This window comes from Carassius carassius, chromosome 3 (genome assembly GCF_963082965.1).
Source record: "Carassius carassius chromosome 3, fCarCar2.1, whole genome shotgun sequence".
NCBI lineage: Eukaryota > Metazoa > Chordata > Actinopteri > Cypriniformes > Cyprinidae > Carassius > Carassius carassius.
In genome coordinates, this window is record NC_081757.1 from 38997155 (window position 1) to 39022452 (window position 25298).

Below are 25298 nucleotides of genomic sequence, written 5' to 3' on the forward strand. Positions count from 1 at the left end.
ACGTCAGAGCGCGCCAAAATAGGCGTGGCTGGAACTATATAAGCCACCGCTTCGCCATAGGGATCAGATTTCATCTCCTTCAGCGATCTCACCTGCAGCGATCTCACCTGCACTTCGCTGTCTTCTCTGGAGAAGCCTCTACATGCCGTCGAAAAGCCTCTCAGCGGGATAGCACTGCAACGCAGATCTGAGGACGTCGGCTCGTGCTTCATCTCGACGCCGCCTTCAGCACTCGCTTCCTGCTGCGCCATCCGGCGTGACTATATCCTTTATAAGCTAGTGTGTTTGCCGCTGCATCACACTTTTTTTCTCCAAAATTCGAGGCGTTGTTTCAAATGCCTCGGGCCTGCGCTTCCTGCCGAGGCTCTCTGCCCAGCGAGGACCGCCACATCCTCTGTGTCTCCTGCCTGGGCCGCGAGCATGCTGAGAACGCACTCTCCAAGGGCGGCTGCCCTGAGTGTGACAACATGGCTATATCGACCCTGCGGGCTCGATTAGCTCAAACCAGCCACGATGCTCCACCCGCTCCGCCTCTTCTCTCTCAAGTGCCGCGTAAGAAACGCCGCGATCAGAGAATGCCTGAGCACATTGCTACACTCGAGCTCACGCCGGAACACTCCTTTCGTGCCTCGCCCGCTCTCTCTCCTTCGCCTGTCCTCTTCGTGGACGAGCAGCGCCAGTCTCTGCTCACCAGCGCCCCCTTCTCCTTCGGAGCGCCTGAGGCGGAAGAGGACAGACACGACAGCCTTTCTCTCGCCGCGTCCAGTAGTGAGGAATGGTCGGGCTCCATTGCGGACCCCCCCCCCCTCTACAGCCCCCAGCTGCACCGGACAACGCGCTGATATCGACGCGGAGCTTACTCGCGTGCTTACAAGGGCTGTCAGCGACCTTCAGCTCGACTGGTCTCCTCCAGACGAGCCCGCTAAAAGCAGGCTGGACGAATGGTTCTTGCAGGGGCGCCCTTCGGCCCCTCCGCAAAGAAACGCCCCCTTCTTCCCGGAAGTTCACGATGAACTCACGAAGTCGTGGAAAGCCCCATTCTCCGCACGCTTGAAAACTTCTGTCTCGTCAGCGCTCTCCTCTGTCGACGGTGCCCGAGACCATGGTTACGAGAGCCTCCCCCCTCTCGAGGAGGCAATTGCTGCACACCTCTGCCCGCCCTCAGCCGCAGGATGGCGGTCGAAGCCTGTGCATCCATCCAAACCGTGCCGCACCACCTCAGCTCTCGCTGGCCGAGCATACACCTCCGCTGGTCAAGCTGCTTCGGCTCTACACACCATGGCTGTGCTGCAGGTTTTTCAGGCCAGACTTCTCCGTAACCTGGACGAGTCTGCCCCAGATACCTATGACTTTAAAGATCTCCGCAGCGCTACTGATCTAGCCCTGCGTGCGACAAAGACCACAGCACAAGCGATCGGCCGAAGCATGGCAAGCCTCGCTGTTTTAGAGCGACACCTCTGGCTCACGCTCACGGAGATGAAAGACGCCGACAAATCCGCCTTTCTTGACTCTCCTATCTCGCCTTCCGGCCTCTTTGGCCAGTCGGTTAAGGGTTTCGCTGAACGCTTCACTGAGGCTCAGAAGACGTCACAAGCAATGAGACACTTCCTGCCAAAACGCTCTAGCTCTGCTGTGGGACGCCGTAGAAATGCGCCGCCCCCTCAGACCTCGAAGCCATCGCAGCCAGACTTACAGTCTCGCCCAGCGACCAAAACCCAGCACCGCTCTCGCTCTACGAGCCGCAAACCGCCAGAGAGACGGGGACCTCGGCCCAGGATTGTGCTGAACCCCGAGCCTCCGAAGCCCTCCTGACCTTCGTGCTGAAAAGACCGTGGTTAAGTCCCGCTGCGGCCGGACCACCACACAAGAAACCTCACATACTTCCCCCAATCCCCTCACTAAAGGCGGTTGGAGATGTCTATACTGCAGTAAACGAGCCTGTTACAATGCACGCACGCCTGCACACAAACGCTGTTTTCACGGCGACCTCAATAAAGCACAAAAAGAGCTTTTTCTATGTAGGCAGTGTGCCCACTACACAGTACGCACCCCTACATGTATACACACTCCCCCAAGTGTCACAAAAACACACTCGGGTCCCCTTTCATGCCCACCTTCCCGCTCGCACCGGAGGTGCTCTAAATGTAGCGTGCGTGCCCACTTCTCAGTGCGCAACCCTACAAATAAGCGCTGTCACCACAGTGTCCCAAGCACAGCATACTCGAGCTACTGGTCCCCTCATAACAGGCGGCCAGTGCCCGAAGCACATTCAACCCATAGCCGCACGAGCCGCTGCATGGCAGGCCATCCCCGGCATATCAAATTGGGTTTTGAATATAATAAAACGAGGTTACTCGCTCCAGTTCGCTCGCAGACCGCCGCGCTTTCGCGCCGTGGTCGAAACAAAAGTGAAAAGCGAAATGACACACGTCCTTCGCGCCAAACTGATAAACCTTCTTGCAAAAGGGGCGATAGAAACTGTCCCCCCTGCGCAGCGCGAGTCAGGCTTTTACAGCCGCTACTTCCTCGTACCAAAAAAGGATGGCGGTCTCAGACCCATCCTAGATCTCAGACGTTTGAACAAAGCGCTTATGGCACGATCGTTCAAAATGTTAACTACCAAACAAATACTCGCGCAAATTCGCCCGAGGGATTGGTTTTTCTCAGTGGATCTGAAAGACGCTTACTTTCACATTCAAATAGCACCTCATCACAGGCCATTCTTGAGATTCGCCTTCGAGGGGCAGACTTATCAGTACATGGTTCTTCCATTCGGCCTCTCCGTAGCGCCCCGTACATTTACACGGTGCATGGATGCCGCTCTCGCACCCCTGAGAATGCGGGGAGTGCGAGTATTGAACTACCTCGACGACTGGCTAGTTTTAGCCCATTCCGAGGAACTACTGACGACACACAGATCCTGGATCCTCAGCCATTTAGAATGCCTGGGTCTCACGATCAACACTGTCAAGAGCGCTCTGTCTCCCAGCCAGAGGATTTCCTTTTTGGGGATAGACATAGACTCTGTGACGTTTACAGCGCGTCTGACGTCACAGCGCGCTCTCACTATTCAGCATCTAGCCGTGTCGTTCAAAGCCGGGTCTCTTTACCCGCTCAAACGATTTCAAGAAATGCTAGGTCTGATGGCATCAGCCTCTGCGGTTCTCAAACTGGGCCTGCTGCGCATGCGCCCACTACAACGCTGGCTGAGAGACCGTGTTCCAGCGCGCGCCTGGATTCCCGGCCGCGCGCGCATCAAGGTGACCCACGGCTGCATCACAGCTCTGGCCCCTTGGAAAATAGCCAACTGGTATCAGTTAGGCGTAAGCACGGGCGCTGTCTCGAAATGGAAAGTAGTCTCGACAGATGCATCCAACCTCGGTTGGGGCGCCCTGTACGAGGGCAGGTCTGCCTCCGGCCTCTGGTCGAGCCCGGAGCGACTGTTACACATAAACTGTCTGGAGATGATAGCAGTCGAACTATCCCTGAAAGCTTTCCTCCCATTTTTAAAGGGCCACCACGTTCTGGTCAGATCAGACAGCATGTCAGTGGTGGCCTACATAAATCGCCAGGGTGGTGTCAGGTCAAAAACCTTGCACACCCTGACCGAACGTCTTCTGACATGGGCACATTACAATCTGCGCTCGCTAAAGGCAGCGCATGTACCTGGCATCCTGAACCGGGGCCCGGACATGCTTTCCAGGGCGAATGTTCCCCCTGGGGAGTGGTCTCTTCACCCACAAACGGTTCAGTTGATGTGGAGCATCTTCGGCAGGGCAGAGGTCGACCTCTTCGCCTCAGAAGACAACGCTCATTGCCCAATATATTTTTCAAAGAGCAGGGACGCGCTGGCCCTCGATTGGCCCAGACGCCCGCTTTATGCCTTCCCACCGGTCGCGATGCTACCGCAGGTCATCGATCGGGTCAGGAAGAGCAGATGTGCTATGCTGCTAGTAGCCCCACTCTGGACGACCCAACCTTGGTTCTCCGAGCTGATGCAGCTGTCCAGTACAGCCCCATGGCCAATACCGCTGCGGAAAGATCTCCTCACGCAGCTGAAGGGCGCGCTCTGGCATCCCCACCCCGAACTTTGGGCCCTTCATGTATGGCCCCTCAACGGGTACCCGGGAACCTCCCTGAGGGAGTGTTAAAGACCATTACGGAAGCCAGAGCGCCCTCAACCAGGCGCCTTTACGCGCAGAAATGGTCAGTGTTCTCCACCTGGTGCGGGACACGGAACCTAGACCCTCACTTATGTGACGTGACGGAGATACTCTCCTTCCTACAGGAGCGTTTAGATGCGGGCAGATCCCCGTCTACGCTCAAAGTGTATGTGGCAGCCATTGCAGCTTCTCATGCTCTGGTGGCCGGCCTATCACTGGGAAAAAACAAACTGGTCATTCGTTTCCTTAAGGGAGCTCGTCGGATGAACCCTCCCCGACCCCCTTCAATCCCTTCCTGGGACCTGTCTGCGGTCCTAGAGGCCTTAAAGGGCCCCCCTTTTGAACCGCTTCAGTCTGTCGATATGAAGCTTCTTTCGTTCAAAACCGCTTTTCTACTGGCTCTGGCCTCAGTCAAGCGAGTGGGGGATTTACATGCGCTATCTGTAAGCGCTGACTGTCTCGAGTTTGGGCCTAATGACTCCAGAGTCATTCTCAGACCAAGACACGGCTATGTCCCCAAGGTGCTCTCAACACCGTTCAGAGCACAGGTCATCTCGCTGTCAGCCCTTTCCTCGCAAAGCGACGAAAGCAACGCGAGCTTCATCTGCCCCGTCAGGGCTCTCAAAACCTATATTGCGCGCTCCGCCTCATTCAGGAGGTCGGACCAGCTCTTCATATGCTTTGGTGGGCGCACCCGAGGTCTCGCCACCACGAAGCAGAGCCTATCGCGATGGATAGTAGACACTATCTCGCTGGCTTACAAATCTAAAGGCCTTCACTGCCCGTTCGGCATCAGAGCCCATTCCACCCGAGGTATGGCCTCGTCATGGGCGTGGTACTGCGGGATACCACTGGATGATATCTGTGCGGCGGCAGGCTGGGCCTCTCCGTCCACATTTATTAGATTCTATAATCTGCAAGTCCCTGCCCTGCAGGCCAGGGTACTTTCTATATAGACGTGCTAAGCCTTATCACGTCCCCCTTTTTTCGTTCCCTATATAAAGCTCACTAAGGTTGGCTGTTGGGACTGGGATTTCTCCTGCTATAAAGCCCCGGGCTCTCGCCTCGGGCTGTGACAGGTCGAAGTTCCCGAGCACGCACGGCGTTTTACATTGTGTTCCCATAGCGTAAGCTAGCTTACGCAGTACGAGAGTACTCTCGAAAGGGAACGTACTCGGTTACTAACGTAACCTCGGTTCCCTGAGATGAGGGAACGAGTACTGCGTAACCTGCCGTGCTATGTGCTCGGACCGGGTGATCGCTTCAGTCGATTTAAAACCTGATCCCTATGGCGAAGCGGTGGCTTATATAGTTCCAGCCACGCCTATTTTGGCGCGCTCTGACGTCCAATGGGCGCGAAGCGCCCCCATTGGTTCGTTCCTCTCCGCCGCCTCACCATAGGTTGCTGCAGTTGCCACAGCACAGCCAATAAGCGCGCGAGCCGCTTCGCTTAGGTCTGCTGTGCTGCAGCACTGCGTTTTACATTATTTAAAAATTAAGGATAATTTTTGGCTTCATATTCTCGAGAAAAGGGGACCTTTTCCCATAGCGTAAGCTAGCTTACGCAGTACTCGTTCCCTCATCTCAGGGAACCGAGGTTACGTTAGTAACCGAGTACGTTTTCATGTACATGCCTATATTATTATTATCAGTTTTATATTGCAATTACATAATATTCAATTAATTTAGTTCCACATATAATTACTGTAAATGATTAAGATGAAGTGGACTGTGGACTAAGACACTAAACTGGACCACAGAGATCTGACTCCACTGGGTTCATTTACGGGTCAGATACATAAGGTTAAAGTTTGGTACTTTACCTATGTAGTGTGACCGTCTATAAAGACAGACTTCTGTTCTTCCTCTGTTCTGTTTGTTAGAACATGAAAGGCACTGCTTGCACATTTCTGCACACCATACCAAACACGAGCGCTGCTGTTTCAGTGTGATTTCATGCTTTCATTCTGCTAGCTTTCATATACAAGAAGCAGCAAAATGAGATTCAAATCATAGCTCAAATATTGTTTTAATAATTAAGAACAATATGAATTTTGGACCAAATTAGAGCTTCAGAAATTTGTATTACAACAAAGCGCAACATTTCAACCAGTTAGCTCTTCTTCAGGCACAATTTCTGCTCTTGGTTGTAATAAAATAATTTAAGTGTGCAGACATTTTCTTTTAGTTTAAAACATTCAACTCAAATAAATGTAATAATATTGATTTAACTTTAAATAAGAGAAACAATTTTAAATAAAATAAATACTTAGATATCTAATATTAATCAAGCGAGCAATGCACCACACAAAACACATTGTGAATGACACAAACCTTGATTATACCTGTTTTTAATGCAGTCAGAGCCACATTACTTGATCAATTACCATCTACCTTACTATTAATAAGCAGCAAATTATTAATTTATAGAGGCAAAAGTTGTAGAAATAGTCCATAGTGAGATTTGTTCCCCAAATTAAAGTGAGGGCAAATTTGATTGGGCACACATCTCATATTTTGATATTGTGTTTATATGGTTTGTTATAATTATTGTACTCTGCAGTGTTTCCTCTGATGTCCTGAACAGACCTGTAACCTATTGCATTTTTGACTTGCATAGATCCACCAGTTTAAACCCCCTGCAATAAAATTCACTGTGATCTTCATGGATTATTTTGGCGAACAAAGCAAGTGCGTGCCATGCATCTAAAGGAACGAACACTGAGATGTACTCTAGAGAGAGCACATCTGTTCAACCAAACCACTTACATGGCGAGGAATTACCAAATCTGTCATTACAACTACAGCTCTCTCTGTTTACAGGAATGATGGTACAAGGTCTTGTGCAGAAAAATGTAGATCAGCAAAACTCACAAATCGTCTTCGCATTTGTTTTTTACTGCCATTAATTATAAATACTGAGAATATTTACCATACATGTAGATAGAAAACAGTTGATTGTATCTAGATAAGTTCCAATATATTGACATGTCCCAAAAATGTACAGAGTTATTTCAAAATAATCTCAACCTACAAACCTGAGACACTAGAAAGAAATACAGCAAGAACGTTGCCAAAGCTTTGCTACATAGTAGCAATTATGGCTTCAGTGTGTGCATTGGAGCAGGTACAACCTTCAAGTCAAGACAAAACCAAGTATACCTTGCACAAAATAAATCTCAGTACAGTGTAGAACCTTATAATACACAATGCAATATCTGCCAAATGTGGCTTATCAGTATGCACAAGTACAGCAGCTAAGAAAAATGTTTAACATTTATCATATGATGTCAAAGTCAAATAGAGACATCCAGGTGCTTAAGCTTGTCATCATTTGTCAATGCAGTCCTCCCTCAGTCTCGATGGTACCATCATAGGTTGCTACCAGGAAACATATTGGTGATGGTCCAGTTCTGGCCAGTGCATTTTTGGAGCGTCAGCTGATATCCGAACTCATTGTCATTGTTCTCCAGGAGTTCAAGACATCGCTTTGACTTTGTATTCTGGATGGAGCCTCCCTGAAGAAAGGAGAAAAGAAAATAGATATATTTCATTACAGAATCCCCAGGCATGATCCTGTATAGATGGAGCTGTCAGGGCTTCATCCATCATCCCACAAAATTCCCTTTCAATGTGCGAAACCTTTCACACTTTATGTTCAGAAAAATCGAATCACAGCCATATCTCCTAAGAAAATATAGGTATTCATACATAACATACAAATAAATTTTGTATGTTTGGATTGAAACGGAAATATAGCACTTAAAGGAATAGTTCACCCAAAAATGAAAATAAGATGAAAATGTACTCATCCTCAGTACATTCAATATGTAGAGGAGATTGTTTCTTTGGAGAAATTTATCATTATGTCACTCACCAATGGATCCTCTATAGTGAATGGGTGCCGTAAGAATGAGAGTGCAAACAGCTGATAAAAACATCACAATGATTCACAACTAATCCACACAACTCCAATCCATCAATTAATATTGTGCGATGCAAAAAGCTGTGTGTTCGAAATAAACAACTGATGTAAGGCTAAATTTCTCCAAATCTATTCTGATGAAGAAAAAACAAAACAAAAACACCGATGAGTAAATGTTCAGCAAATTTTCTTTTTTGGATGAACTATTAAAATTATTGACAGATCTTAAGAAATCATTACAAATCCTTTATATTTTAAATTAGTCACATTGAAATAATAATGTGTTGACGTTGAACATATTTGTCATTAAATAAATTCAATAAAATCAGCCTATTAGTTCCATCAATTCTATGAACTTGAAAGGTTTTATGACATTTGCACATCTCTAAAGTTGTAAATTAATAATATGCTTTTTAGACGCTGCTGACACTGTACACTAATTATGCAAATTATTAGTATTCATTTCATCATACAAAAATGTGTGTGTGGTATAGGGATGGGACGATAACCGGTTTTATTGATAACCGTGATAAAATGTGCTGAAGGTTAGTAATATCGTTTAAAAATGAATTATCATTAAAACCGTGTTTGATTATCGCGGTTTTAATAACTCACTATTAAATCATGTCCAGCCAGCAACAGTCTGACGCAAGCGCAGCGCACAATGTTTTTTTTGTTTTTTTTCGAGAAGGAATGGCGAAAGTCAGTGACTTTTCTATGCTTCTACACTTTTCATTGTAAGGAAGGAAATGCCACAGAATTTAATCTTTCTTTAAATTAAGTGCATAGAGTTGCTTGTTTTATTAGTTGTTTGTTGATTATTAAATATAAAACTTGCTGAAATGTTTTCAGTGTGAGCATCAACTATTTTTGAACACTTTCATCTCGTTTCAACAAAACCGTGATAATATTGATAATCGTGATAATTTTAGTCACTATAATCGTGATATAAAATTTTCATACCGTCCCATCCCTAGTGTGGTACTACTTTATGAAACATGAAAAAAAAAAAGTTTAGCATTAACTGGTTGAATGTCAGCCAATACATGTATCAGAGGCATGATTAATTGCATTCATTTTCTAATGCACAATGTTTTCTAATTGTATTTTATACATATAGTATAGATATATTTAGAAATGTAAAAAGTTAAAATAATTGTAAAAATTGCATTACACTGATAATTAAAAAATGATGTTGTTTTGGAAGTAATAATAATAATAACTTTTTTGAGGCCCATAAAGAAAATAACATGAGGAGGTGGAGAGTTTGGGTCAAAACATTCAAAACTTTAGAGACTTAATTCATCTTTCATCTTTCATCTTCCCTCTGAAAGGGGCTAGATAGAGTCACAGCTGGTGTATCTGCGAGGGAACAGCAGCGCTGCAGGCTTAGACATGAGAGAGCAGGCTAAGAGCTAGAGGGAAGCATCCGCACTGATCTCAAGCCGGGGAGGATGGGACTGCAGGACTGAGATAGGGTGGCTGAGTTTTTCACTGCCAGCGTACATTTTAGCCTGCTTTTCACAGAAGAGAACGCCTGTGGCCTAAAGACCTGGGTTTATTTGGTCTCAGTACCGCAGACTCCTTCTCGCTCTTTGAAAGGTGCTCAAGAAGTCCCACACAGCTGTGGTCAGGAGGTCTTCAGATAGAGGTTTTACGTTCTCTAACAGATTCTTTATGAAGGGTTTATCTGAAGCCTATCTAGAACAGCAGTACATACAGCTACAAGCATTACAGTTTAACAGGTCAATAGTGTCCATGCTGCAGATACAGCTGGATCTGGTGTTGACTTCCTAAGAGTGTAAACACTGTGACACTCCAACCAGTGTTATTTTAGTATCCTTAATACTACTACAGTTATTGTTAACATTTTAAATTTGAGTTATTCTATTTATTTATTTTCATTTTTTGACGTCTATATAGATTTTATAATCAGTTTTAGATGCAGTTTATGTAGTTGTAGCAATGTTAAGTACTTTAAACTAAATGTACTATGTACTACAGTACTACTGTATGTTATACTGTATATGCGACAGTACACAATTGAAAGAGTTCATTTGAACAGGCATGTCTTTAAAATCGTTACTAGAGAGTCTATTTGAGTGCAGCAACCTTTCCACTGTGCCCTGTGTAATACAAGAATTCATGACTTATATGGTACTGAGTGTTTCATTTTGCAGTGAGATATTGCAGGTCTTTGTTTGCTTTGCAGTTTGTCAGGAGAAAGGGACTGAAAAGTTTTACAATAAAATCTTTTAAATAAAAATGTATTCTGTTTCAGTTTATCCTTTGCTCAACTGACCACTTCTAGAACAGGTGTAAGGGTTAGATTATAGAACCAATTTGTGATGACGATGCAATGCGTTCATCAACATAACAGCATTTGCATTTGGTTCTCATTAATGATATCAAATAATGATCTTTAAATGTGATTTTAACATTGAATTATGTGTTTTAATATACTGTCCTTCAGAGTTGGAAATTTGAAGACATGGGGGCAAAAAAGCTCCTGCATGAGTTTGTTTTTTTATTTATAACATGATAGTTCAGCAATATCTAGAGTGCTGTTCTTCGTAATATCGACACAATTGCAGATTTTATACAGCTGTTAATTGAACAAAAAGTTGATATTAAATGACATTTTAGACAAAGCACTGTTAATAACGATGCTTTCACTATATTTTGCCAATGTAGCGCTACTCTGAGCAACACACAGTGGTGGTTTGTTTAATTTCTGAATGAATCTGTTTTTGAACAAATCAGGCGAATCAATTATTTACTGAGACATTCTTTAAAAAACAGTCAATTGCTTAATTCCTAAATAAATCTGTTGTTTTGAACTAATTGTTTGAATAAATGATTCATTAAGACTTGCTTGTTTTAGAAAAGAAAATAGTCTGTAAATATGGAAAATTGGTTCATTTTGTATATTTGAATTAAGAATTAACAAATTAACATAAGGGATCTTGATACTTCAGTCAGTACAGTATACTAAGATATATTTATAGTATCATGGCAACCCTACTGCACAGAGTTAGACATCTACGAAATTTATTTTCCCCAAAATTCTGTGATTTCCATTTTCTTTTCCTGGATTCTGTGTTTTATGATTTCATAAAAAAATTTCTTTAAAAACACTGTCTAATTAAATTAATGAAAACTTAAAAAATTTAATCAATCTTGTAAAATGTAATGAGCTGTATAAACTGAAACTTTGATTATAATATATCATAATATAATATATTGGCTGTATGATATCTCTTAAACCTAATACAATTATCATTACTTAGAGAAATACACTTATAGGATACAATATTTCTTTCATAATTTCATAAAGTTAAAATGAACTTTGGGATCTTTGGGATTCAGTTTGAATTTGACAGTGGTTTTTCTTAAATGAAATGATGAAAAGCTTGTATAAAGTGACCATCAAAGCAGCTCTGGAGATGAAGTTCATGATTTTATTCATGATATTATTGTTTTAAAACACAATGAACACCTGTAAGGCAAAGATAAAAGCAATTTTAGTGTAACTCTTCTGACATGACAGTCTTTAAAGTCACCATACTTTTGATTAAAAATTTGCATGACTCAGAATAATTCATAAATCTTGGCAAGAAGCCTCGAACCATAGTAAGTAACATGGCTTGCTATCAGTTTATTGATAATGCTGACGGTTGTTGAGCAGCTGAAAGTTCTGAAAGTCATGGATTTCAAAGAATTTTGCTCAACTTTGAGCTTAAAAAAATCTAATATTGAGGAACTGAGGGTTGTTTCATCATTAAGGGTTATTTCGACATCCGAAGGTTACTTTATTGCTTTTAAAAATTAAGCTCACACATTTTTGTCTTGACAAATGCAACGAGAACAAAGACACCTCAATGACATGGAAAGAAAGACTCTTAGCCAAGGTTTTTGTTTGAAACTAAGAGAATCAGAACAAAACAATTTGTTTAACTTGTCTTAGTATGTCTGCTAAAGCTGCCTAGGGCACAAATGTTCCACTCATAATGATGCATAAGAAGTGTGTTAAAGGTTACAGGTTTCCAAAGTCTTTAATGAGAAGTCTAACGTGACGGTGTGCATCCAGCTGTAGGGTTAATATGAAGGGCAACACTAAATCAACCCATTACATGAACTTTTGTGCATCGTTGGCTGATGTTGACATGAAGGATCTCTAACATACAGTACTCATCAATTCACTTTCAAGAATTGGTCAGCTGGCTATGAGAATGGCCTTGTTCTCTCACATCATATCTAAGAATTAAACCAACAGGGGCATTCAATATTGATTCTGTCTATTTTAGTGATTATGTGTGTATGTGAGTGTGAGACTGAGATTAGACTGGAGCATTGCCTTCAGCCATAGCTAATGTGAGATTTATACACAAACACAAAAGGCAGTTAGGGAGGCAGCAGAGATATTTCATAATTGGAAAAAGAAGTTACAAATGGCAAGCGATAAAACAGAAACTAATTAATGAGAGTAACCGACACACATTTCAATGAGTATCTGTCCTACAAAGAGCAAAAATAATTCGAATAAACAGACGCTCTGATACAAATTATTATTATTAAAAGTAATATATCAGACGTTTTATTTCTAGTCCCTCACCCCCATATGGTTATTAAAGAAAATAGTTTTTTTTAGTTATATTAAAACTGTAAAACACAGTGACTCTTTTTAAAAGTGTAAACAGATATAATCTATATGCACACCAAATAGATAACACACTAAAATGTAAAACCTAATTGTTGAACGATTATTTAAATGAGTAAAATCTAATTTGAGCATGCTTTTTCAACATCAAATTTAATAAATGATGAATAAAATAAAATGAAATATTATTTCAAGAGTAGAAATAACAGAATTTACTGTAAATGGATGAAAATAAAATTTTTATAACACAATGTGACAAAAATTGGTTTCACTTTTTTACGGTTCTTCTATAATTCTATAATTATTTTTGCAAGGATGGGAACATTCTAAAAATTTCTGTAACATTTTGGAATATTCTGTAATTTTCTAGAGCTTTCTGGAACATTTCAGGACATTATGGGACTAGTCATAAAAGTATTATGCATGTACCATGTATTTTTTTTAATGATTTTTTTTTTATGCTTGAGTAATTACAGATTGTAGAATTATAGAAAAGTTGAAATGATTTTCGTATTCAACATGTTAAACTTCATAAATATTAAAAATAAAAGCAAAACAAAATCTCTATAAATGGTGTATGATGACAAAATGTGTTTAATATAATATACAATGTTAAAGCAACAAGAGACTGCTACATTATGAATAAAGCAATGTCTAAAGGGGACCCCTCAGCCGTGACTGTATTCCTTCCACTGGAAGATGACGGCCGCGTCCGAAACCTCAGGCAGCTCCCTTGCTGCCTCACTGCCTTGTCAGTCAATGACTAAACAGACAGCATCTCTGTATGAAAGTACCTCTTAAGTAAACAGCTTTTAAACAGGCTTCCAAGGCACCATAACATCATGTCTAATGATCTTGAACAAATTCAAATGAGCTTTAGAGATAATGGAGCAAATATTTGTTTTGTGCAATACTTTTTTTCTGGTAGATCCAGATTTGGATGTACCTTGTTGCCTTCCTACCAGTGTCATATTATTATTATTATTTTATTATAGGTCTTATATTGCTGTCATTTAAAAATACCAACTTAAAATATTTCTATTTTTTCTTTTCTTTTTTGATTTTGTGTGTATATATATATATATATATATATATATATATATATATATATATAGTTTCAGCAGTAATAACCCTTACCTCACAAAAAAAAAAAAAAAGATGAATTAAAATTTACTAAAAACATTTTAGGTCAGTGGTTGCAATTAATTTATTTTAGCTACATTTAAATAAACAAATTTAGTTGACAAACTTTCCACAAAATGTGTTTATTTAAAATAAATTGATTGCAACCACCTTAAAAATAGTAAATTAAATTAATCTTTTTTTCATGCAAATGCAGCATTTTTCAGTTCACATAATAAAAAAAAATAAAATGACACAATAATTTGGCCTAGTTACTATAGAAATTACATTTAGTTTTGAAAATAGCATCTATCATATTATTAAATATGAAAGTCCTTTGGATCTCAGAAGAGCCCCTTTGTTTGACGTGCCACTTATTTTGAACATGATTTTAAGGATATATTTAATCTTATGAACATGCAAACTCACAGAATTTGGGGAAATAATAGTGCTGATGATGCGGTTGAGCTTTACATTTGAAAGGAGTTGAAGAATATACGACTCCATCTGACCTTTCTGGCTCTAATTAGAGGTCCGGAAGAGAACTAATGATCAGATACTCCTCCGAAAATATTAATCTAATCAAATCAAAGAAAACTTTTGTTTTACTTTTATGTATTATTCACAGTCTTTTACCTTGTATTACAAACTATTCTCACTCCCGAGGTACCAAACACAGTAGGGTAAAGAGCTCTGAATGTCAAAATGTAGAAATGCCCCGTAGCGTCTTTAGATTCACACAGGTTTGTTTTCAGTGAAAAACCTTTATTACGCTAATGCAAAGGGCATCAATATAAAATTTTCACTTTGGATTCGGCAATATTAATTAGTTTGCAGTGATTAATATTTTAATATGTTGTCTTCTCAAGGAGCTCTGCTCTATTGAAGTGTTGTGTTTTGGTTTTTTTTTTTTTTAGTTGGATGACTAAAACATGAACTTTATCAACATTAGCTTTCATCACAGCAGTCACTCTTAAACATCAATCCACGCTCAAGGCACTGCACTGTCCCTGACAAAACATGACACCCCAGTGGAGCAGAAGCACAAAAACATCAGCTTAAAACAGCAACCCATAAAGCCTTAGGTAAAACAGAAAACGATATCCAAAAGTATCACTACTTTTTCAATTACATACAGCTATATACTGTACAGCAAAGATTTGGATTTATAAGCAGGATATTGTGAGGAATTAAAGGAATACTTCACCCAAAGAAAATATAAATTCAACTCGCCCTCAGGCCAGCCAAGATGTAGATGAGTTGTTTTTTTAAAATAAAACAGATATGAAGAAAACTTACATGCTCTCCAATGCATCCTTTGCAGTTGAATGGGTGCTGTCAGTATGAGAGTCCTGATAAAAACATCACTATAATCCAAAATACAAGTCCATAATAATCTATAATAATGCTACCTCCAGTTACATAATCAAATCTTGGTTGTCCTCTCACATCAAAACAAATGTCATCACTGACATATTTGCTTAAAATGGTTTAAGACTGTTTTCACATCTTGTTTTACATCATAAGATGTTAATTGATAGACTGGAGTTGTGTGGATTAATTATTTTGATGTTTTTATCAGCTGTTTGGACTCTCATTCTGACGGCACCCATTCACTGCAGAGGATCCACTGGTGAGTAAGTGATATAATGCTGATTTTCTCCAAATATGTTTTGATAAAGAAATAAACTCATTTACATCTAGGATGACCTGAGGGTGAATACATTTTCAGCAAAAAATAAAAATAAAATAAATTGGGATGAATTATTCATTTCATGAAAATATAAAAATTGAAAATAGGAAAGTGTCAGTACTTAACACCTTGGGAGTAAGTAACCTGTTGTATACGTGAGCACAGGCTGTGCAGCATGTGTGTATTACCTGAGTAAACCGCCAGTGGAGCTTCATGCGTTTAGCCACAGCATAGCTGCACTCAATGAGCCGTGGCCGACCGTTCACATCCACCAGGCACTTGTTGTCATCATCGTCAATGGTGGGGCTCAAGATGCCCACGAATAACTGCTGAGTGCTGGTGTAGTATACATTCTGCAATGACAGAGCAGACTCATGAATAAAACCAGGCTTCAGAGGAAGCTTGTGAAAGAGAGCAAGTCTGGCAGCCAATAGTCACTTTACGTTTATAAGCCACTGAGGAAGATGACAAGGACAGGCAATTGAACCGTTCAATACGATAAATGTCTATATCTCATGTTATGAGACATCTCCATGCAGCAGACCATGAAAACACACAAGCTGAAGGTGTGATTTCAAATCAACTCAAGATGAAGGGCACATTTTAGTGCTTTCAAACAAATTATGAAGCATTCTGGTGCACTCTGAAAGTAAAGGAAAAAGGGCGGCACACAAAATAATAGTGCACATAAAGAATGGCTCAGATAAGTAAGAGATTAATACAATAAAAAAATACAGTACATGCAAAATATTAACTATTCTAACTAATTATTAACTATTATTATTCTTTACTAAATCCTTGCATATATGAGTCATCTTTATGTGCTCTACTATAGGACACTACAGATTTTGTCAGTTTTTATTTTCTTTAATAAGTGTACACAGCATTTTAATAATTCAGATTTTCTCACTTCACACAATTTGAAAAGCATTTATTTGACATGTTCATTTTTTATATACAGTATTTCACATCTGGCTGCTGACAATAAGTTCATTAATCATTGAATAAGGTTTGGGGATATGCTAATAAATCTATTCCACTATTCCAAGTGATGGGATACCTTTTTTGCCATACTAGTATAATTCTCTTTGTTGCCCAAGCAATGTATTGTATGGTATACAAGTGAGAGCTTGCATAATGCATTACACACACTCATACCGAACCTCATTGCATTAACACTTTAGAACAGATGGTCAAAATTAGCTAAACTTTTGCAGAGAAAACACAACTTTATTAGCATTGTACTGAAGGGGTCATATCATACATATTTATCAGTGTATTTATAAGTCCACTTATAAAGTTAGTCCAGATCTATGCAGCAAAAAAAGTCATAATATGATTACTTATGACCATCTCCTACTCTCTGTCTGATCCTTAGAATTAAACAGACTATTTTTCAGCTAGGTGCATTTTAAATAAGTGATTCTGCCTACATTTTTGCAAAACTGTTTACTGCCTTGGTGTTCATTTTGGCTGAAAACTACAAACCTATACCTATATACATAAATTTCATTGTGGTTTTCAGTCAAAATGAACACTAAAGGCAGTAAAACAGCAACAACTTTTAGCACAAATTATAATAACGTGGCAAATTGTCAATGAATAAAGACTTATTTGTGCACAGTTGTTTGCACCATACTATGTTATGACCTCGAAACACTTTTGCCATGCACGGTTTGTAAACTAATAAATTTTGATGTTTGCATCACATAACCAGTTGTATATGTATGGCTCTTCTGTTATGGTAAACTTGCTCGGTAGCGCACCTGGTATAGTATTGCACTTGTGATGTGGAGAACTTGTGCACGAGTCCAGTGAAACATGAATCAGGACTCTTAACAAAATACCTCTAATAATTGTAAAAAGAAGCTAAAATGGTACAGTTGTGTTTTTATCTTACCATTAAAAAAAAAAAAAAAAAAAAAAACCTTACAGCAGTCACGTATAACTGTTTCTGAGATAATTTATCTCAATATTTAGCACCACTTACTGGGCATTTCACTTTAAAAGTGCCATGAAATGTCAACTAATGGGATAGTTGCAGGACTTGATGTGACAGGAAATTACTATTGTGTCACAGAGGGCATGCCAAACCTGTCAAAGATTAAAAAAGAAGCACTGTTAATTGTGTTGTTGATGTAATTTCCTGTGATGGAAGAATTGGCATCTGTCTTAAGAATCACCGGCAGTCACTCCAGATGGCCTGCAGGAGCTCAAACCTTCAATGACATGTAGGATGAAGAGACTTGGAAGCCGTTAGTGTGTGTAGTGCATGTTTCTGTGTGACTGAACGTGTGTAGGGAGAAGGTGAGCATAAGGGGACCAGCCAAGGGGCTAAGGAACATCTGGCAGACATGTCAGGCTCGCCTCTCCAGAGCCACTCTGGCTGAGGCAAATCGCTGCTTAAGTCACAAAATTAACAATGCTTGTTGTCTCATGCATAAAAAAGTTTTCACCCATGAATGAATTCTTCAAATGTGTCATTATAACAGAAGCTCTGAAGCGAAAATGCAGTAGAAAAATGTGGAGCGCTCCATTTGTTACTCCTCAAGTTTGTTGAGGACACTGAGCAGCGGATTGCAATACATGTGCATTTTTCACCTGAAGGATTTTCTCTTGTTTAAGGTTCAGAGAGTCATCTGGCAAGCTTTAGTTCCAAAAGATAATATTAACAAAGTGTTGTAATATAAAACTTTCTCTTGATGATATTTGGGTTAAGAACAAAACTTCAGGGCCCGTATTCATAAAGATTCTAAGAATCCTCTCAGAAAACTCTTAATTTAGCTTCAAAACTTTTACGTAGGAGTCTTAGCTTAAGAGCGATTCGGGACCGATCTGAGAGCAACTCTGAGTAAGGAAAAGACAAAAACTTTCATCTTAGTGAGGAGGTGGGGTTGACCCCGTTGTTATGTATGACACAATCTTTTGAAGACTGTGATTGGTTGGTTGTCCAAGAAGGAAAAAACGAGTGATTTTAAGTATAGGGTCTATTCTAATTCTCACTTTGAATTTACATGCGTGAATTTACATTTACATCTTCTTTTCCTATTTGACTGTTTTCACACACACACACACACACACACACACACACACACACACACACACACACACACACATTATATGTGTGTATATAAATCCTTTTTTTATTTACCATGCTTTTAATTTCCTATAAGGTATTTGATTGGCTTAGAATGATAAACGTTGTTCCACTCTTTCCAATTACAGTGATTGCTGTCCTATTTAAGTGGCGGTTTGAATGTTGGTTTTAATGTATCAAACATGGAATCAAAACCAAGAAGGACGAGAAAGCCCAAACTGGACAGAGGAACAGTGTTTACTGTTAGCCCAGTTAGTGGATGAACACAAGGCCATTCTTAAAGGAAAATTCGGGCCGGGTGTCACAGCAAGGCACAAGAAGCAGACATGGGAGCGTATAGCACAAACTATTAACGGTTCATTCCCCCTGCTTGTGCGCACCTATAAGCCTGCTATATTCATAAATGCAGTTTTTTGAGCCTGCAAGGTGGGAAGGTCCAGTGGAAACGAAATGAACTGCGACACAATAAGATGTTCTGAAAGTGCTGTAATTGTTTGTGTGATCACTCTGCTTACAGAAGGTTGTGACAGACCCAAATCATCACTATTGCATTGTTGCGTTTTCCCAGTTGCCAAATATCGTAATGTAGTGATTACTTTAATTTCTGGCGCTTTGGCATTTATGCGCTGTGTCGGAGATGTTAGCACGTCTCTAATAAGATCAGTCACAAAAATGATCCCTGCACGATCTAATCTATAGCGTCTTATTAACTCTGTCATCCATTGTCTGCAACACATTTCTTCTGCCTCTTCGTCTTTCTGCCATTTTCTCCTCTGCTAAAGAAACTCTTAAGCCTCTTAAAAGTCCTCGTCTGTGCTCCTAACAAGTTTGACCTTAAGACCTCTTTTAAGGGTTAAGATGCTTTCTGAATTACTTTTTTCTTTACTAGGATTTTTTCTTTAATTTTAAGAGTAAACACCCACATTTCTAAGAATTTTCTTAGAATTTTGTCACTAGGAGCTACTTTTTGCATTAAAATTCTTTATGAATACAGGTCCAGGCTTTTAGACTAGACCCAGGGTGTATTTTATTCATATAAAGGTTAAAATAATTAAATAAAAATAAAATAGGTTAATGGTAAGGTGATGATTCGCTGATTTTAAATAAACCTGCTCATAAAGAAGGAAAAGGTCTTGTGAAGTCAACATTGAATCAAAATGTCACTTTCTTAAAGTGGTAATGCATGTTCCTGGACTTACATTATTATACAACTCTTTAGTTCTTAAAAAAAAAAACAAAAGGAAAGAAATTGCAAAAAACAAACACTGATACAACATTTTTGAGTCAGCGGAAGTAGAACTAAATGCAATGCTTTACATGTTTCACATTCCAGTTATCACGGAAGCCATATTCATAATCTCAATTATTATTTCAGTTAATTGCCAAGCAAATGCCTTTGTCAAAAATGATAGCAGGTTGCAGTATCTGTCACCTAGCACCGCTGTTTCACAAATCTGTCCTGAACAGTGTGCTATTCTCCGAATGGAGGGAGTGAAGGGTCTGAACTAATCTCCTTGGGAACAGTTCTGTCTCACCATATTTCACATGTTCAGTAGTGTGTTCATGTGTGCACAGGTTTGAGATGTTTGCCAAGAACTTGCTGTTTTTGTATGAGCTCCATTGTCAAAAAAAAGAAAAAGAAAAGAAAAACACATCCTCGCTGTTAAGAGAGAAAAAGCAAGCCTGCCTGCTCTGCGTTTTGCACATACTTCAAATGTTAATAAAAGTAACACCTTTGTAGAGAACCAGATGCTGTTTTCTAAAGAACATTGAGATGTTAGATATGGAAATAAGTTGTTGTTGTTGTTGAGGGGCCATCCTATCTCTGTCATTAGCATCAAAAGTGTCTTAAGGTATTTTTTTTCTTTTTTTTGTATCCTTAAGATGAATTATGCAGATGTGGGCACACTTTTTGTGAAATCACCCTCAAAAGCAATGCTATGAGCTGAGTCCTGATTATAAACTCCACAGGAGCCTTCTAACAGACTAACCCAATCTGGATGTGGGAGGGGGAGAGAGAGAGAGAGAGAGAGAGAGAGTGAGAGAGTGAGAGAGAGATGACTATTATTGCCTACAAATCATAAGCCTAGCACAAATAGCATAATCCACACATCAACAAAGTCCAATATGCTATTATTCATCCTATACAATAGTCCCTCAGCAATTCAGACTTTTAACTTGATTTCTTTCATAGACAAATAAAAAATATTGTAGTTTTTGCTGTTTTTTTTTTTAAGTCCCTTGACATTTGTCACTATTTTCTTTTCAACCCAAAATGGATTTTATGATTTCTCCACAGACAAACTGTCATTTCTGCCTGGCCTTGGTAAAAAATTCCAGATCTTCTTCCTCTAGTTTTGTTACAGTATATTTTGAATTTGCATACATAGTCAGGAGTCTCTGCTTTTCACAATCGATAAAATCATAAAGAATTGTCCAGAGTGTAAAATGTACACTAGTATTATAAATCTGGATTTCTAACTAAAATTAAATCATTAAAAATGCTGTAATCAGACAGTCACATACTGCACCGGTCAGTGCTCACACTGGTTAACTAGTTATTAAAAATTGTAATAGCAAAAAGCATAAATTATCTCTTCATGGTGAACCATTGTGTTGTCAGTAAACACCTTTACACATCTATTGTGTGTTGGAACTGTAGGTTGCACTACAAATAATTATGATCCATCATTTTGATACACTGATTTATGAATTTAGATAACATGTATGCTATGTTGCTCAAGCTCTAACGGTGATAATTAAAACCTTTGTCATTTTCAAATCATATGCTGCCTTCATGCGCACCAGGGAAATTGGAAGATACAGCTTGTCACGCACAGAAGACTAAACAAAATAATTATATTATAAAAAAATACTTCATCTGGATTCAACATGATGAATATTATTCATGTTACTTACTTACACGTGGTATAAAAACAATATTTTTTTATACATAAAGCATCAAGAAAGCAGAGACTTGTCTATCAACTGATCTGTACATCATACATTTAAAATTAAACTACAGCATGCAAAATAATTTTCAAAATCGAATACTACAACAGACTCCTACAGATCTTTCTCTCTCTCTCTCTCTCTCTCTCTCTCTCTCTCTCTCTCTCTCTCTCTCTCTCTCTCTCTCTCTATATATATATATATATATATATATATAGATTACTGATATTATAATTGATATTATAGATCAGTGATTCTGCAGTTTCAAATCAACAAAATTAAAAGTACAAATTAACAGAATGGTTTAAATAGACAGTAACCAGGGTTATATATTTAACATTTTTAAATCTCATTAAATTAAAGTAAAAACAAAAAAAAAAACATTTTTATGCTTAAGTTATTTATTTATTTATGTTAAAATAGTATATTCCAAATGAAGGGAACTTTTTTATGTACAGTATTTCAAATACATAAATTTAGGCTTAAATACTTTTGGAGTTGTATGATTGTGCCAACAAATAAAGCCATGCAATTTCATTTTAGAAATGAATATATATATATATATATATATATATATATATATATATATATATATATATATATAATCATTTTGTCATTTTGTGGTTTTCAATATCCTTTTATGCAGTTAACTTCATAACCAAGCATTAAAAACATTCTCTGTAACACTGTCACTTAGACATTAATAAACACCCTTGTTATATTTCCATATTTTGCTATGATGTTTAGGCCGCCTCCGAATACCCCCAGAGTCTCAAAGATATTGGCAGAAAGCTCTGGAAAATCAAACAGCCACCCCTGCACAAAAACACTTATGACTTTAATCCAGCCCACTCTTTCTGCCGCTCTATTGTGTCTGACCGTGTACTGCGTGTTTCTCATTTAAAAGCAACTTTCACTTTCACTTCTTCAAACTATTTCATGGATGAGGTATTAATACTCATAGTTCAGACAACATGAATCATAACCAACAAGAAGAACATGAGGTTCATCAACTGAGGTTGCTCCTATATACTGTAGCTCAAGAGACATAAAAGGGTCATATGATGTTGCTAAAAATAACAATATTTTGTGTATTTGGTGTAATGTGTTTATATGGTTTAAGATATATAAAAAAACATTATTTTCCACATACTGTACATTATTAAGTAACATTATTGTTTCTCCTCTATGTCCCGTCTTCTGAAACGCGTATGTGGCGGGGGGGCGTGGTTTAGCGAAGTCGGCAGTGGGAGAGAGAATCAGGAGACGAACCGTAAGTGAGTGGTTTGGGCGGAAACGATCAACACCTGTTTCTTGTTTCAGTAATTGGCATGGAGAGAGTATAAAACGCCAGGAGAGACAGAAGCAGTCAATAGAGAGACGGACTGCTAACTGGAACCAGAAGGAGTTACCCAGAAGCGTTTGGCGATAGTGTGTGCGCTAGTGTCAGAATAAAAGACACCATTGGTGTTTGTAAAGATTACTTTTTGTTTTATTATTAAAAACTTGTCAGCAGTCCATCCGACCCCTCTTCCTTTCCTCCTACAAACGTACTACACTGGTGAAGGGAACCTGGGAAAGGAAGAAGGAGTGCCGCCGCCATGCAGACCCCGTCCTCCACGCCATTTGCGGATGTCATCTCATCCCTAGCGGCCCTGCACCAAGAGCAACATCAGGCCCTGCTGGACTTGAGAACTGATCAGGAGCAGCGGTTCCACACCATCCTACAAGCCCAGCAGGAGGACCGCGAGAGGTTCCGGAGCTGGATCGACCGGGAGGTTCGCACCGAGGCCACGTGACCGACCGCGGATCCCATTCACCTACCCCTCCACAAAATGGGACCGCAGGACGACCCGGAAGTGTTCCTAGAGCATTTCGAAAAGTCAGCGGAAGCACAACAGCTACTGGTGGCGAACCTCCTGGTCTTCGATGACCTGAAGAGGGCCATCATTCAGTGGCTACTGACTGAGGGAAGTGACATGGAACACATCATCGACCTCGTGGTGCTGGAGCAGTTCATCGCTTGGCTTCCGAAGAGAACAGCCGAGTGGGTCCAGTGCCACTGGCCCCCGTCGCTGGACTCGGCCATCCATCTAGCAGAGGACCACATGGTGGCGTGCCCAGGGGTTGGCGAACCCACAACCTCAGTCTCTCTCTCCCCCTCTCTCCCCTCTCCTTCTCTCTCTCGACCTGTCCCTCTCCCTAGGTCCCGTCCACCCGGCCCTCCTTGTGTCCCGGGGGCGGGGCGGGTTCGACCAAGGGCATCACGATTTTCCAATCCACTCCCTGCCAGTGGGGCGGCGGGAAGGTCTGGGCTGGCCTGTTGGCGTTGCGGGCACCCGGGACATTTTGTGATGGAGGTGGTTCCCACCAGTGATGGAGGTGGGAACGATGATCCGGGTCCCGGATGTCCCACAGGCCACCCCCGGTCCGGCAAGAGAGTACCAAATACCCGTGAGTATCAAGTGGGGGTACATATCTGGCCTTGGTGGATTCAGGATGTAACCAAACCTCAATCCATCAAAGCCTGATTCAACTGGGGGCATTGGATACAAGCCGCGTGGTTAAGGTGCGGTGCGTACACGGGGAAGTGTTGGAGTATCCGGTTGTCCCGATTATTATTCAGTTCAGGGGTCAAAAGCATAGTGGGGAGGTAGCGGTTAGTCCCCACCTCTGCCATCCGATAATTTTGGGAACGAGTTGGCCCGCGTTTACTGTTTTATTGGGGTCGTTATGTGCGAATGCCTCTTGGGGAAATAAGGCACGGAAGGGGGCCGCACGGGTGCAGGTGGGAGAAACTGAGCCAGGATTGCTGGGTTCTGCTTCAGGGGAACCGAGCAAAATCGAGAGACGTATTCTCTCGGAGCGTGATGACTTCCCTCTGGAGCAGTCTCAGGACGAGACATTAAAACATGCTTTTCAGCAGGTCCGCTCCATCGATGGCCAGCCTCTCCAACCTGCCCACCCGCTCGTATTTTGCCATTTTAAGAGATTGCTTGTATCAAGTGACCCAAGACGCTCGGACAAAAGTAAATACAACCCAGTTGTTGATTCCGAAGAACCGTAGGGAAATGCTTTTCCATGCGGCTCATTCTAATCCTATGGCGGGCCATTTGGGACAGGCAGCAACACTGAATCGCCTCATGACCCGTTTCTTTTGGTCGGGCATTCACGACAACGTGCGCAGGTGGTGTGCGTCTTGTCCGGAATGTCAGTTGGTGAATCCACCGGCCGCCCCAAAGGCGACTTTGCGCCCACTTCCCTTAATGCAGGTCCCCTTCAAGAGAATTGGTATGGACCTCACCGGGCCATTAGAGTGATCTGTACGGGGACATCACTTTGCATTAGTCATAGTTGACTATGCAACACGATATCCTGAAGCAGTGGCCCTCCACAAAATTTCCTCTAAAAGTGTTGCGGACGCCCTGTTTCGTCTAATCTCCTGGGTGGGGGTTCCGAAAGAGATCCTCACCGATCAGGGCACGGCGTTTATGTCACGTAACTGTACGGATTATTGGGCATTAAATCGATTCGAACTAGCGTCTATCACCCACAGACCGACGGCCTGGTCGAATGATTTAATCGCACGCTTAAATCCATGATCCAGAAATTCGTTCAAGAAGACGCCAAGAATTGGGATAAGTGGCTAGAGCCCTTGTTATTCGCTGTGCGAGAGGTCCCACAAG

General features: G+C 40.8%; 1 protein-coding gene across 1 annotated transcript in view; it reads right to left on the reverse strand.

The window, feature by feature from the left end:
* Positions 1 to 6509: 6509 nt before the first annotated feature.
* Positions 6510 to 25298, reverse strand: part of galnt18b (UDP-N-acetyl-alpha-D-galactosamine:polypeptide N-acetylgalactosaminyltransferase 18b) — a 108578-nt gene continuing 89789 nt past the window's right edge. Inside the window, exons 10-11 of the mRNA XM_059538074.1 lie at positions 15752 to 15916; positions 6510 to 7681 (exon numbers count right to left, since the gene is read on the reverse strand). Coding sequence (XP_059394057.1) covers positions 7535 to 7681; positions 15752 to 15916 — 312 coding nt within the window. The 3' untranslated portion in view covers positions 6510 to 7534. The remainder of the gene's footprint in view (positions 7682 to 15751; positions 15917 to 25298) is intronic.